The following is a 13839-nucleotide window of genomic DNA, read 5'->3' on the forward strand; positions in this document are numbered from 1 at the left end:
CCATTTCTTTCTCTGAAATACTAGCGTGTTCACCATCTTTACTCATCTTCTTCATAGTTCTATGAGACAGATTTAACCAAAAAGGCACCTCTTATTTTGTTTTTGTTTTTTTAAAAAATCATTGTAATATACCATGATGTGAAAACAGGAGACAGTCACTTGAGTCTTTCAAACAACTACAAGTAGTAAATAAATTTGATGCCATTTCACTGTGCAAGAGGAAATACACGTTTCCATTACCCCATGATGAATCTAATGATAAAATCTAGATAGAGCCAGATCTATGTTTTGTTAACATTTTTATTGCTACGTGCTCTCAATACAACAAACAGCATCAGTAGTGTACACTTTGATAAAAAGGAATTTTTAGCTTGGTAGAAAAGAAAGCCCAAAGGTCAGAATTATAATGAATATGTACATCCTTATGGAAACTGTTTGTGTGACCATCCTTATCTTCCCCCGTGGATGAGATGTATGCACACGCAAGTAAACTAGAGAGAATTTTATCCTATGGGAATTTTTAGGAAAAATAAAAAAAGACTTAAGGCTCAGGGATTGTTTTACTATCTGAAATTTGCCTAATTTGACCTTCAAAATTCTTGCACAAAGTAGCAGCAATTCTTTAGAGGTATAGAGTCAATAGTTTAAGTTGTTAGTTTACAATGATTAAAATGCAAAAGTTCTTGCACATTCTGTACTTTGAGAGTTTAATTTATCTACATTTTAGTTTGCTAATATATTTTTACGCAGTTCAGGTACTGACCTCAAAATCATTATGCTGATAACACTATCTCCTCTCATTTACGTATAATTCATGACGCATTTATCTCTTTCAAAAACTTTTAAAAATGTTTCTAATTCACAATTTCATTGAACAGCTAGCTGAGTCCATACAATTTAATGTTTCCTTGAAGGGAAACAAGTCATCAATTTAATATCGACTACTAAAAATGCAAGATGTTTGCATAACATCAAATTAGTTCAGTTTTAGCTTTTGAGTTTGCTATAGTAGTTTGCTTAAATGTCTCCTCTATGCACAGAACAAAGCATGCATCTCTAATTATGTCTCTCTAGTTTACCAAAACATGTAATTGATATTAGTGTAAATATTTAGTACATAAAAATACTATCAAGAAAAAAAAATCAACTTTTAATAAATATCTTCGGTTCTGAATTCTATGTACAAGTACTTTACATCTACTCCCTGGAGAGAGCATTTCTGGCTTTGCTGTGAGCAAGGTGACCACTGACATAAATTATTAGCACATTATTGCAGTCAGATGCATTGTGGTTGTGAACATTTGAACAGGAACCATATGGAAAATAAATATCTCAACAATTGACATATGCTTTCTTGAACCTGCCTTCAAAGCTCCAAAGCTCTACTATACTCAAATGTCAATTCTAGACTGATGATACTTTTCTCAGCTACCAACATACAAATAAGTTATCCCAAAACTTTTTCCTTTGTGATTATTACAGTACCTTGAGTATAACTGTTTGTATCTGTCAACAATGTGAAAATTAAAAAAGAAACACACGCACACAAAAACAAAAGACACCTCAACGGTGCCTACTGAGGTCCCAGAAAGAGGGTTTCAGTTTTATCTTGCACGAGTTCATTTACTATTCGTTGATCCCTGTGACCGTAAGTGTATTAAGACACCAATCCTTTAAATTATAAGTATGGAAGGCAATAGGTAACCTGATATGTGTATATCTATAGCTTTTGTGATTTTTTTCTTTTTCTATAATTTATGTATCACATTGTTGATTCAACAAAACCCTTTATATTGTCAGTAGCTGTAATTGTAACTTTCTTTTGTAATACTCTGCTTTGAAAATTAACCTGTAGAATGTCAAACAAGGCAATATTCAATGACAGGCACCTAGAACATCCAGAAATGTAATATAGTAAACAATCATTTGAGAACACATCTCTTAAAATAATACTGATTTTTGCAATATACAGTATTTACACAACAGCTGCAAATTTGCTCATACAATATTTCTAATATAGATAAATAGGAATACAAGTCTAAGAATTCTTTGTTCCATATCCAAAATTTCTTGTTAAAGTGTAAACCATTGGTATCTCTTTTTTATTTTTACTGTAACTTTTCTAAAACAAACAAAAAGACAGCTGATATGCACAATTGGTTCCAGTCCCTTTTCTGCTTCAGAGAGCGACCAACACAAACTTAGCAACATATTTTTTTTCTTTAATAATCTTTGGTGCTTTCTTCCAATGAATTCTGGTAAATGAGTCAATGCAGAACAAAAGAGGATGAAAGCAACTAGAAAGTGAGCCAGCACTTTCTGTTCTTCCAATTACAGATAAAATGAGCTGACGATCTATAGAGATTTCCACTTTAAACAAGCATATGCACCATGGGAAGAGAGAGGTTGTCCAGGTTTTCCTCTAGTTTCTAGCCTTTTTGGTTCACTTTCTCATCTTTCTAAGGTGGATGATCTTGTCGGACGTCTGTTGTCAATAATCTTTCCATCTTTCTGTGAGGTTCTTGCCTGAGAAGAAGCACCTATTGAATCACTGGCTGCAAAGAAGGAAGCAGCAGCCATTTGTGAAGCTGAACTGAGGTGGCCCCTCTTGGTGGGTGGGGAGGATGGTGCGGCGACCAGTCTCACAGTCTTACTTCTTGCTTGCTGAGCACTCCTCTGGGGTAAATTAGCACCATCAGGTTTACCGTTTGACCTGAAAGCAGCATATGCATTTGGACCTCCCACCGAAGAGATGCTACTCAAAGATGTCTTCTTTGCAGGGGTCTCTGAATGATAAGGAACCAAAGATGTAGGCATCACTAGAGATCTAGGGAGGTCACTAGGGTTAGAGACGACATCATCATGAGTTTCAGCAGCTTCTAGAAGGTATGGTGGTGGCAGGGTGCTACTGCGCTTGCTGCAGGACTCACAACATAACTTGTTATAACCTGGTATGGAGCAGTATCGTGCCAACACTTCCATTTGACAGAATATGGACTTGTCTCCCAGACATGGCTCATCTGCAAAAATAAAAAGAAAATAAACCAACACATGCATCTAAACATAAAATGAAAGGAGGAAAAAATGAAAATTTTTAATGAATGTAAAAAGATTTAAGTGCAATCTGACACCTATGGGAGTGATCCACACAGGCTTTTGCGTTAAAAATATGAACATTAGAATGAATTCACTAAAATAAATAGTTCTTTATCTACAAAGTCCTTGTGATGATCATTATCTTAATATTTCCACCAGAAGTCTTCAGACCACAGAGGGTATTTTTTTTCTCCAAGTGGGAACATATATCTGTTTTTAGAATGGGCAAAGATAATTTATTTAACGCTGTGGTTAAATTTTTAGGATGCAAAGGGGCACCTGTATTTTATTTTATGGTATTTCTGACTTTCTCAGAGGGTATTCCCTACATTATGTTAAAATGTGAAATCAAAATAAATACTAAACACTTATAAAACAAAACAAATCTTACAAAGGTATTCTCCAAAGGAATAATCAAAAATACCATATTGATTTAAAAAAAAATAATTCTCCTGGCCGGGCGCGGTGGCTCAAGCCTGTAATCCCAGCACTTTGAGGCCGAGACGTGGCGGATGCACAAGGTCAGGTAGATCGAGACGCATCCTGGCTAACCCGGTGAAACACCCCCGTCTCCTACTAAAAAATATAAAAAACTATCCGGGCGAGGTGGCGGGCCGTTGTAGTCCCAGCTACTCGGGAGCTGAGGCAGGAAGAATGGCGTAAACCCGGGAGGTCGGAGCTTTGCAGTGAGCTGAGATCCGGCCACTCAGCACTCCAGCCTGGGCGACAGAGCGAGACTCCGTCTCAAAAAAAAAAAAAAAAAAAAAAAAAAAAATTCTCCAGTTTGAGATCGAGACCTCCTGGCCTACACGGTGGAAACCCTGTATCTACTAAAAATAACAAAAAAAAATTAGCCAGGTGCAGTGGTGGGCACCTGTAGTCCTAGCTACTTAGGAGGGGAATGGCATGAACCCCAGGAGGCGGAGTTTGCTGTGAGCTGAGATCTAACGCCACTGCACTTCCAGCCTGGGTGACAGAGCCGAAACTCCCGTCTCAAAAAAAAAAAAAAAAAAAAAAAAAAAAAAAAAAAAAAAAATTCAGTTTGAATAAAATAGTTTCATATTTATCATTGAATATTCTCAGATTATTTGTTATCTGAATGCACAAATTTGGGTAAAGTATGCCAAATCTCTTATGAATAATTCATGGTTCTCACACTTAATTTTATTTAATTGACAGTACTTTATGTTTGAAGGATACTTAGTAACACTCATAAAATGTAATTTCATTGAATTGGCAGCACTTGGTCTAAAAAATACCAAAGCAATACTCATAAAACACTTGATAACATCTAAAGTAACACTTCTAAAACATTTCATACTGCATGTGTACACATTTTTTTATTACTTTAAAATTTTATTGATTCCAGGTTACAAGATTTGGATTTCAGATAATCCAAATCCAATCATAAAAATGTTAACTTGTGCGTAGTTTTAGTCATCCTGGGTATACGTTATGAAATAAAGACATATCCTGTGCCTCTCTGATGACAGAACCAGTGCATAGAGTAGCATCCCTGCAGATGTGCAACACAGAAACACTGATCCATTCCCAAAGAATAAATGCAAAGAACTGTCAATTGTGGCATTTATGTAACAGAATCACTTAAAATTACAGTGTATTATTGGGTAATACTGTATTGCTAAGAAAGAAACCTGCTACATAACTCCCCAAAAATTGAAAAATCCTTTCTCTAAAGTTTGAAACAAAAAAAAGAGAGTCAGTTGGCAAAGCCAATAGAGGACTAAAATTACCAACAATGAGCTGTAATACTATCTCCACTTCCCAAATTGTGAAATGACTCATACATGCTTGATATGTGCAGGTCTATTATATGGTATAATGTGGCTGAATACTTCGTATAAGCTAGGTCATCATCTAATTATGTTATAAATGTCTGTGCATTATGTTAATGGGTTTCACCTTAAATATTAATTTCTCTTCATGTGTGATTTACGTTTTTTTTAAACCCATATCTCAAAATAAGAAAACATTTTCTTTCTGTGTATGTCAGGCTATAGGTCTTAAGAGGAGAGGACCTTATTTGACCTTGAACTCTCTTTTTCCCCTAACCCCTTTCCCTCATCACCCCTGTTCAGAGGCCCCTCTTGGAAGTATGACCTATTTTCTCTGAGTTACAGAACGAGTCCAACCAAAGGTCTCCCATTTCTAAGTGTGAGCACTTTGGCCTTGCAGAGTCCTGTTCATAACCTGGGTTTCATTGGGGCCAGAATATACTTTTGTGTGGAGGAGGAAATGGGAGAGATATTCTGAGAAAAATGTGAGCAAAGGAATACATTAACCTTATGGTAATTTGCCTACTGATAAATGGGAAGAGCTTATAGGCAAAAAAAATGGTACAATCAAAATATGGAGTCACATAAAAAAAATCAATCAATTAAAAAAAAATTAAGGAAACTTTTCAGACTTCTCGTTCCACCCCCAAATCATTATAAGAAGTTCTGGAAAAGAGATTTACACATGGTCTCAAAAAGCCATTTGATCCTAATAGCAGTTTGAGATTCTGGTAGAAAGTATTACTTATTTTACTTGAAATATGGTAGAAACATGCGACCATTTAGAACTCTTAGGATTGACCTTTGGGCCTCGATTTCAGAACAACAGAACAACTAAAAGGGATATGAAATCACTAAAATAGTTAAGCTATCTTATTAGCTCCTTGGTTTTATATTCAAAACAATTTCTTCTGGCGAAAGAAGCAAAATCAAGAAAATTCTTGCTAACCATTGGGCACCTCTGTAGAAATACACAGCTGTACCAGCTCCAAGATCGATAAAGCTTACTCACAAAGTGGTAGCCTCTTAACAGGAATAACTACATAAGAATAAAATATTATGGTGACAGTGTATGTTAAAACTTCTGAGTAAAGTTTGTTCTTTTGGTTTTGATTTGTATTTTGAGCTTTTACATATATCAAAACTTTCCAAAGTAAAATGATTAAATATATAAGTCCTATGTCTCCCCCACATGGTCAGATATGTTCTTGCTATAACATATTTCAAATGAAATTTATAATGAAATAATTTATAAGGGTTAAAGACTTAAAGCCTGAAATTTCTTCAAAAAAATAAAACATTTGACAAGATAGTCCTTTGCCAATTTTCTTGACAAAAAACACCATTCAGCAGATGTCAATATTCAATCAGTGTCTTACTTATGGTGTTGGAGGCCAAGCACAAAACAACTTCTTTTTTTAAAATTTTTTTTATTTTTATTTTTTGAGACGGTCTGGCTCTGTTGCCCAGGCTGGAGTGCAGTGGCCGGATCTCAGCTCACTGCAAGCTCCACCTCCCGGGTTCACACCATTCTCCTGCCTCAGCCTCCCGAGTAGCTGGGACTACAGGCGCCCGCCACCTCGCCCGGCTAGTTTTTTGTATTTTTTTTTTAGTAGAGACGGGGTTTCACTGTGTTAGCCAGGATGGTCTCGATCTCCTGACCTCGTGATCCGCCTGTCTCGGCCTCCCAAAGTACTGGGATTATAGGCTTGAGCCACTGCACCCGGCCCAAAGCAACTTCTTTAGTCTTGAGTCTTTTAATGTGTGAAAACAATGTCCACATTTGTCACTGGCATGGATTTAGCAGAACTGCATTTAAGAGAAAGACTGTGGTGGAGGCGGATGGGTGGGCTAGGAAAACAAGGGAGGAGAAGAAAACATAAGGGAAGAGAGAATGCAATAAACAGATGAGGGCAGTGAGAGAGAGACTTGGCGAGAGAAAATGAGACAGGAAGAGAAAAAGACAGGTCAGTGGAGGGGCTAGGAAGAGAAAGGAGGAGAAAGAGACAGACACAAGGAGTGGAAGATGGAGGAGTAGAGAAAAAGAGCTGTAAGAAGGAGAGGAAAAAGGTGGGTATGGTCTGAATGTGTGCCCCCAAAATTCCTTTGTTGAAACCCAATCCTCAAGGCGATGGTACTAACAGGGTGGGGCCTTTGGGAGGTGACTAGGCTATCAGAGTGAGGTGCTTATGAATGGAATTTGTGCCCTATAAAAGATAATCAAGGGAGCTCCTTGGCCCTTTTCACCACATGCGGACAGAACAACGAGGCACCATCTAGGAAGCCCTCACCAGACACTAAATCTGCTGATGCCTTGATCATGGGCTTCTAGACTTAGAACTCTGAGCAATAATTTTTTTTTTTTAAATAAATTACGCAGTCTCAGGTATTTTGTTATAGCAGCTAGAACAGACTAAGGCAATGGAGGAGATAAGAGATGGGGGAGAGAGAGAGAGAGAGAGAGAGAGAAAGAGAGGTGGAAGAGATGGAGAAACAGAGACAGACACACGAAGTTGGACAGGAAGGGAAGGATAAAGAAAGAAAGGGAGAGGGTGGACGGGAGGACACTGAGAAAGAGGAAATGGGAGAGAAAGAGAAACAAACACACGGAATAAGGAAAGAGGGGGAAGAGACAGGAAGAGGCAGGAGGAGAGAGATGATGAGAGGGAAAAAGAATGACAGGAGGTAGAGCCACGGAGACTAGGACAGGGAGAGGGAAGGAGAGCAAGAAGAAAGAGTAAGGACTAGAAAAAGCATGCGTGACTGACACAGAAAGTGAGCCACATACACACAGCAGGTGACAGCTCATCAGAAACAGAGCAAGACAGACACCCAAAATAAGAGAGAGACAGAGGAGCGCAAATGGAGACACAGATGAGCAAGTGCAGGATAGAGACAGATGTGGACAGAGAGCTATGGAAATGGAGGCAGAAGGAGACAGTGATAGAGACAGAAACGATCCAATACATTTTGCTTGTTTTATTTACTTATTTTTTGATATGGAGTCTCACTCTGTCACCCAGGCTGGAGTGCAGTGGCATGATCTCAGCTCCCTGCAACCTCTATCTCCTGGGTTCAAGCGATTCTCCTGCCCCTGCCTCTCAAGTAGCTGAAATTACAGGCATGCTCCACTATACCCAGCTAATTTTTGTATTTTTAGTAGAGACAGTGTTTTACCATATTGGTCAGCCTGGTCTTGAACTCCTGACGTCAGGTGATTCACCCACCTTAGCCTCCCAAAGTGCTGGGATTACAGGTGTGAGCCACCGCACCTGGCCCCATTTTGCTGTTTTAAAATAGCAAATTGACTGAATAAAGACAATAAACCCTGCTTTTGCCATAGAGCAAGTTGGTAGGTCAGGCAAATGCTTAATTTTATCCTATGTGCAAGGTGTCTGTCTGAAGTTACTCTATGGATAGACAGTTACTGGAAATGGCTTTAGAGTTGAGAGACATTACCCACACATCAAAATTGAATAATTTTAGTAAAATATTTCAAAACCGTTGCAAAATTATGCCTTTTAATAAAGATGTGAAGTTATAGTTAAATATAACAAGGAAAAATTAAGTGGTTCCTATGAGCAACACAAATTGATAGATGTTACATATACATAGCACAGCCCTCACCCCAACGTCACCAGCCAGAAATGGCAGGGCTATAGTGGTCATGATAATTAAAAAGTGTAGGACATTGCCTCAAATGCTGATCTTAAAGAACTGAATTGGACTAATATTTCACAGGTGTTTTCCTTTGGTTATTTATCAGTAAACGAATATAAATTCTATAACTTCTCTCAAAAGGAAATTCTGCTTTTTGAGGTTTAAAAACATCAGAGCAGTGAAGTCAATTGGTGTGACACCTACCATTACAAGGAGGCAGTTGACAGGCTCTGACCGACTCAGGCTTTTCACCATCACAGTGGTCCCCAGCCCTGCAGAGGACCTGCCTCACCTCTGTTCCTTCACCGCAGGTCACTGAACACTGCAGAGACAAAGGCTGTGGTTACAGACATTTATTCCACCAAGACCATGCACACACACACACACACACACACACACACACACACACACACAGATCTAGAGTTCGTTCTCTATTAAGTGATGCTGCACAGTGGTTTTGAAGATAGATACCACTGAGTTTATATTCTGACTCCCTTATTTACTGGCCTAGGCACATTGTTTTTTCTATATAAGATTCAACTTCCTTATCTGGTGGAAAGCTGGGATAATAATACTCGCCTTATAAGATTGTTTTAGGACCAAATGAAGGCAAAGGAAACAATGTGTATAAAGCAGTAGCAAAATGCCTGGTACCTAGTAAGCATTCCCTACGAAAGAAGCCATCATTAATAACAATGTTAACATCTGCTGTAGTTTCTAAAAACAATGTTGATGATGTCTGTTCTCAGGGACCCAATGATGGTATTGAAGGTCCCCACTTCTTCTTTCTTACAGATGGCAGAATTTACTGATAAGTTGCCTCGGATGGTTAATTCAGCGTCCTTGGAACTACTATTATTCCATGTTCTTAAGTTCTTTTCTCTAATGAAAATCTTTACTGCTCCAAAACTAAGCTCAGAAACGTCCATGCAATGGCCCTAGGAAGGTGCTATGGAGGAGGGACTTCTACTGAGACTTTGATATGAGTTAGCATTACGGTCCTATGTGGGTGACCTGTACTTGTATTATGGTTTGAATGTCCCCTCCAAAACTCAGGTTGAAATTTAACTGCCACTGTAACAATGTTGAGAGGGACCTGTAAGAGGTGGGACCTCTCAGAGGTGATTTATGGGCAGAGGTGATTAATGCTATTATCTTGAGAATGGGTTAGTTATTGCAGGAATGGGCTCCTGACAGAAGGATCTTCTGTGTTTCTCTTGCATGCTTCCTTGCCATGTGATGCCTTCAGCTACAGGAAGACCCTCTTCAGATGCCAGTGCCATACCCTTGGACTTCGCAGCCTCCAGAACTATATGCCAAATAAACTTTTGTTCTTTATAAATTACCCAATCTATGATATTCTGTTAAAGCAGCAAGAAATAGATAAGACAACTTGCTTGTTTCTTCCTTTCTGGGTTTACTCTCCACTTCCTCATTAGTTTCCTGTCTGATTTTTGATGCCCTTTCCTCCTATAAATGATTCTCCTATGACCCCAAGATTTCTTATTTTGAATCTTTAGAAATATCTAAGACAGGTGGTAATAGCTGACAGTGCAACATGGAGTCAGCCAATTAACAAACAAACATCATCTGGACAGGTATGCTAAGCACTAGCTGAGGAAACCAGGCACACTATTTTTGAGAAATGTGTGTACTAGTGGCAAATACAGATTCAAGAATCAGAGTTATAATACTCTGTCATGAACAGCATGGTAAAGTTAAGTTGCACTGCCTTTCAGATGTAGAGGAGGAACTGCCAGGAAAGGTACCACCTGGAAGATGGTCATTAGGACTATGGAGACGAGCTTTGGTGGAGAAGGAGAAATTATCAGGTAGGAGGAGGGGGAGTCCAAGTTAGCTGAAAGGTAGGAGGCTCAAACAAGCATGGTCTGTTTGGAGCAGTGGGAAGTTTACTCGAACTGGGACAAAGAGTAGGAATGAAGAAAGAATAAAAGGAGTTCGTGCGGTGCAAAATGGTGCTGGGCCCTGCATTCAGTATCAGGGGTTTGGAATTTATCCTGAAGGAACAGGGAAGTCAACAAAAATATTGGACAAAAGAACAGTCATCTATCAGACTTCTTCTCTATGTTACGAAACACATAAACATGGTTTGCCCCTACCAACTAAACGTAAGTGCAGGTACTGTTTTAAAGCATTAATTTTTCCTAATAGCTCCAGGTAATTACAAAATATGCAGTTGTTTCTCAGTTCACACAAAGCCTAACTGATGTTTAAGCCAAATTAAAATATCTACACATGCTTACACACACACTTTACATATGCATGCTCAGAATTCACACACCTACCTCACTCCAGGGTCCCGTTTTCCACTGTGCTGGGCAGGGCACTCTGTTACAGGGCCGGCGGCTCTCGGGACGGTCACCCATGCAGTACTTGCTGTGCACAGAGCGGTTGGTGCCATCATGGAGTGGCTGAAGGCAGCGTACAGTACGAAGTTGATAGCCAGAACTTCCACAGGTTTTGGTGCAGTGTTCCCATTCTTCTGCTACCCAGCTGTGGGTGCGGGGGTTTAACACTGAAATTATCACTGGTATGTATAGTGCACACATTCCCACCCGCAAAGCCTAGACTCTTCTGCTCTCTGAGTGACTTGCAACCTAGTGGGCACACTGCAGTTCAGGAAGTGGTTTCAGAAAGACGGATATAACGGATCACTTTTTAGCAATAGCAGGTTGAAACTTTTAATGCCCTACTAATTTTTTTTTTTTCCTGCTTCTCAGTGATGCTGAAACCTTCTCTTTTCCGAAAAGGATGATCTACAGAGGGTTTCTGAAACTCATCTTAAAGTTGCTCTATAGATTCAGGCATGAAGGCAGTTTTCAAGGATAGCACCAACTCACTCTCAGTCATATTTTCTAACAGTGTTAAACATCTGACAGTGAATTTTTAAAACAGAATCCATCTAATGCTTGCTAAGACACACTTACGATTTGCTTACATAACCTTCTGTTTTCACTATGGTTTCCTTCTCTCTTGATCATGTCTATTATACACAGTTAAAAGTCTGGTTCACATTCTACAGAGGGTAAGCCTCATGTTTTCTTCTGGGTTGGAAGAGGGCACATTTTTATGAAATCTAGAGGGCTCACTTATGTTTAAATATTTTAACTGATATGACGGTTTTATTTCTACAGTTGTTGCTATGAAGGCTACCTGACATATCTATATCATTTGGATAATGCAGTTCTTCTGATTAACCCTTACTGGGCCTGACAAGAGGTAAGGGTGGTATGCATTGGGGCTGGGTAAAAACTGTTCACACAAATGCACCTGATAGCAGTATTTCCAGAGGCATTTTCCAAAATATTTACGAGGGGACATTCCCAGATTCTAGTGTTAGTGTCCCAAGCACTTTCCAAATCAGCTGTGGATACGACATTACACACAGTTCTCCAGTACACATGGTTACCAAGTCCCAAAGGGCTGTCACCATTGATTCCATCTGGTTATGCAATCTGTCTGTATGTAATTCAGGCTAAAATTAACTTTGCCTTTTCCAAAGTTACTTTCCCTCTGCAATTTTTTTTTTCTCTCCATATATAAGAGGCACCAAAATATAACCATGCTAAAACCTTGGCAATCTTTGGTATTCACAGTTTAAGACTGCTTTAGCTTGTCAAACTGGCGGTAAAATGTATCATGACAACTGGACTGAGGAATTTTGCTCAATTTTGAAGACCTCAATGATGAGTCTCTTTTGAAGACAAATATACTTCACAGATACAGGTAACTTCTGATTACCTCCATTCCCTCCTAAGATCTCAGAATGAAAGTAAATGACAAAAATGTTATAAATCTAGAAAGACAAAGAAATTTGAGAGGAAGTCACAACAACACAATTTAGGAACCTAGAAAATAGATGGACATATGGAAACTAACTCAGCAGATTAGGAAGAATGAAGTCCAACTCAGCAGTATAAGGTGATGAGCAAACTGACTTGCACTGTAGAACTTTAGAAACATTTAGGGATTAGAGGCCTTAGATACAGTGTGAGCTGTGAAAACAAGGGTGAAGCCAAGACCAAAAGCAGGAGAACTAATGAAAAGTCTGTTTGGAAGCAATTAGACCCTCTGATTCTTAACCATAGAGGGTGATTTGCCCTCCTCCAATGCAGAAGACATGAGGTTTATTATCCTCTGTAGAATGTGAACCAGACTTAGCTGGATACAATAGGCACGATCAAGAGAGAAAGAAACCATAGTAAAAACAGAAGATTATGTAAAAATCCATCTGTGATGTGGTGAGATCGCTTTAGACACCTATACACATAACATTTCCAGAACAGCATTTAAACTGGCTTACACTCCTTAGGAAGAGATTGATTCTGCTCTATGGAATCTATTTTATAAGAAAAGCCCTAAATATACAATTAATTGAGGGCCTTTTAATAAAATGGCTGAGTCAGATCACCCTATAGTTGAGCCCACCAGCTATGACTATAAGGCAAACTTCTAATCAGCATTCTAAACCCTGCATTTTTATATACGTATGAACATCCCAGGATTACCACATGGAAATCCTCTAACGTAAATGATGGAGGTGGAGTGGGTGTGGAGAAATGGAAGAAAAGAACTCAAAATAAATTATTTAGAAACAGGGAATGAATCCTTGATACTCCAGAAGAGATAAAAGAATATATTGCATCTGTGAAATAAAAATCAAATGCCTCAAAAAGAAATACCTAGAGCTCTTGAATATTGATGATATCAGAGCAAAAATGAAAGGCTCAGCAAGTGCAACAATGAACAACAGGAGAGAAAACCCAAGCTACAAATGTCCCAGAAAGAAAGAACACTGAAGAACACAGGAGAATTAAAAAAAAAAATACGAGAAAATCTTCCAGAGATGAAAGATATCCATTTTATATTTTTAAAAGTTTGTGTCATTTGCCACAATACAGATGAAACTGGAGGAAGTTATGCTAAGTGAAATGAGTCGGACACAGAAAGACAAATACCATGTGACCTTCACTTATTTTCTAGATTCCATATGTGGAATTAGAAAAGTGGAACTCATAGAAGTGGAGACTAGAATGGTGGTGATTAGGGGCTTGGGTGAGGGTGAAGGAGTAATGGAGAGATGTTGGTCAAGGGGTACAAAGTTTCAGTTAGAAGAAATATGTTTTTGAGATCTACTGAACAGCATAGTGTCTATGGTTAATAATTATGAAATGGGCCGGGCGCGGTGGCTCAAGCCTGTAATCCCAGCACTTTGGGAGGCCGAGACGGGCGGATCACAAGGTCAGGAGATCGAGACCATCTTGGC

The 13839-nt window shown here is 38.9% G+C and overlaps 1 protein-coding gene across 1 annotated transcript in view; it reads right to left on the minus strand.

Annotated features, from left to right (window-relative positions):
• Positions 1-282: 282 nt before the first annotated feature.
• The window catches only part of ADAMTS3 (ADAM metallopeptidase with thrombospondin type 1 motif 3), a 304823-nt gene continuing 291266 nt past the window's right edge, over positions 283-13839 (minus strand). Inside the window, exons 20-22 of the mRNA XM_017864072.1 lie at positions 10859-11066; positions 8757-8874; positions 283-3020 (exon numbers count right to left, since the gene is read on the minus strand). Of these exons, the coding sequence (XP_017719561.1) occupies positions 2452-3020; positions 8757-8874; positions 10859-11066 (895 nt within the window). The 3' untranslated portion in view covers positions 283-2451. The remainder of the gene's footprint in view (positions 3021-8756; positions 8875-10858; positions 11067-13839) is intronic.

This window comes from Rhinopithecus bieti, unplaced genomic scaffold (assembly GCF_001698545.2).
Source record: "Rhinopithecus bieti isolate Rb0 unplaced genomic scaffold, ASM169854v2 scaffold_68671, whole genome shotgun sequence".
In the NCBI taxonomy this organism is placed as follows: Eukaryota; Metazoa; Chordata; class Mammalia; order Primates; family Cercopithecidae; genus Rhinopithecus; species Rhinopithecus bieti.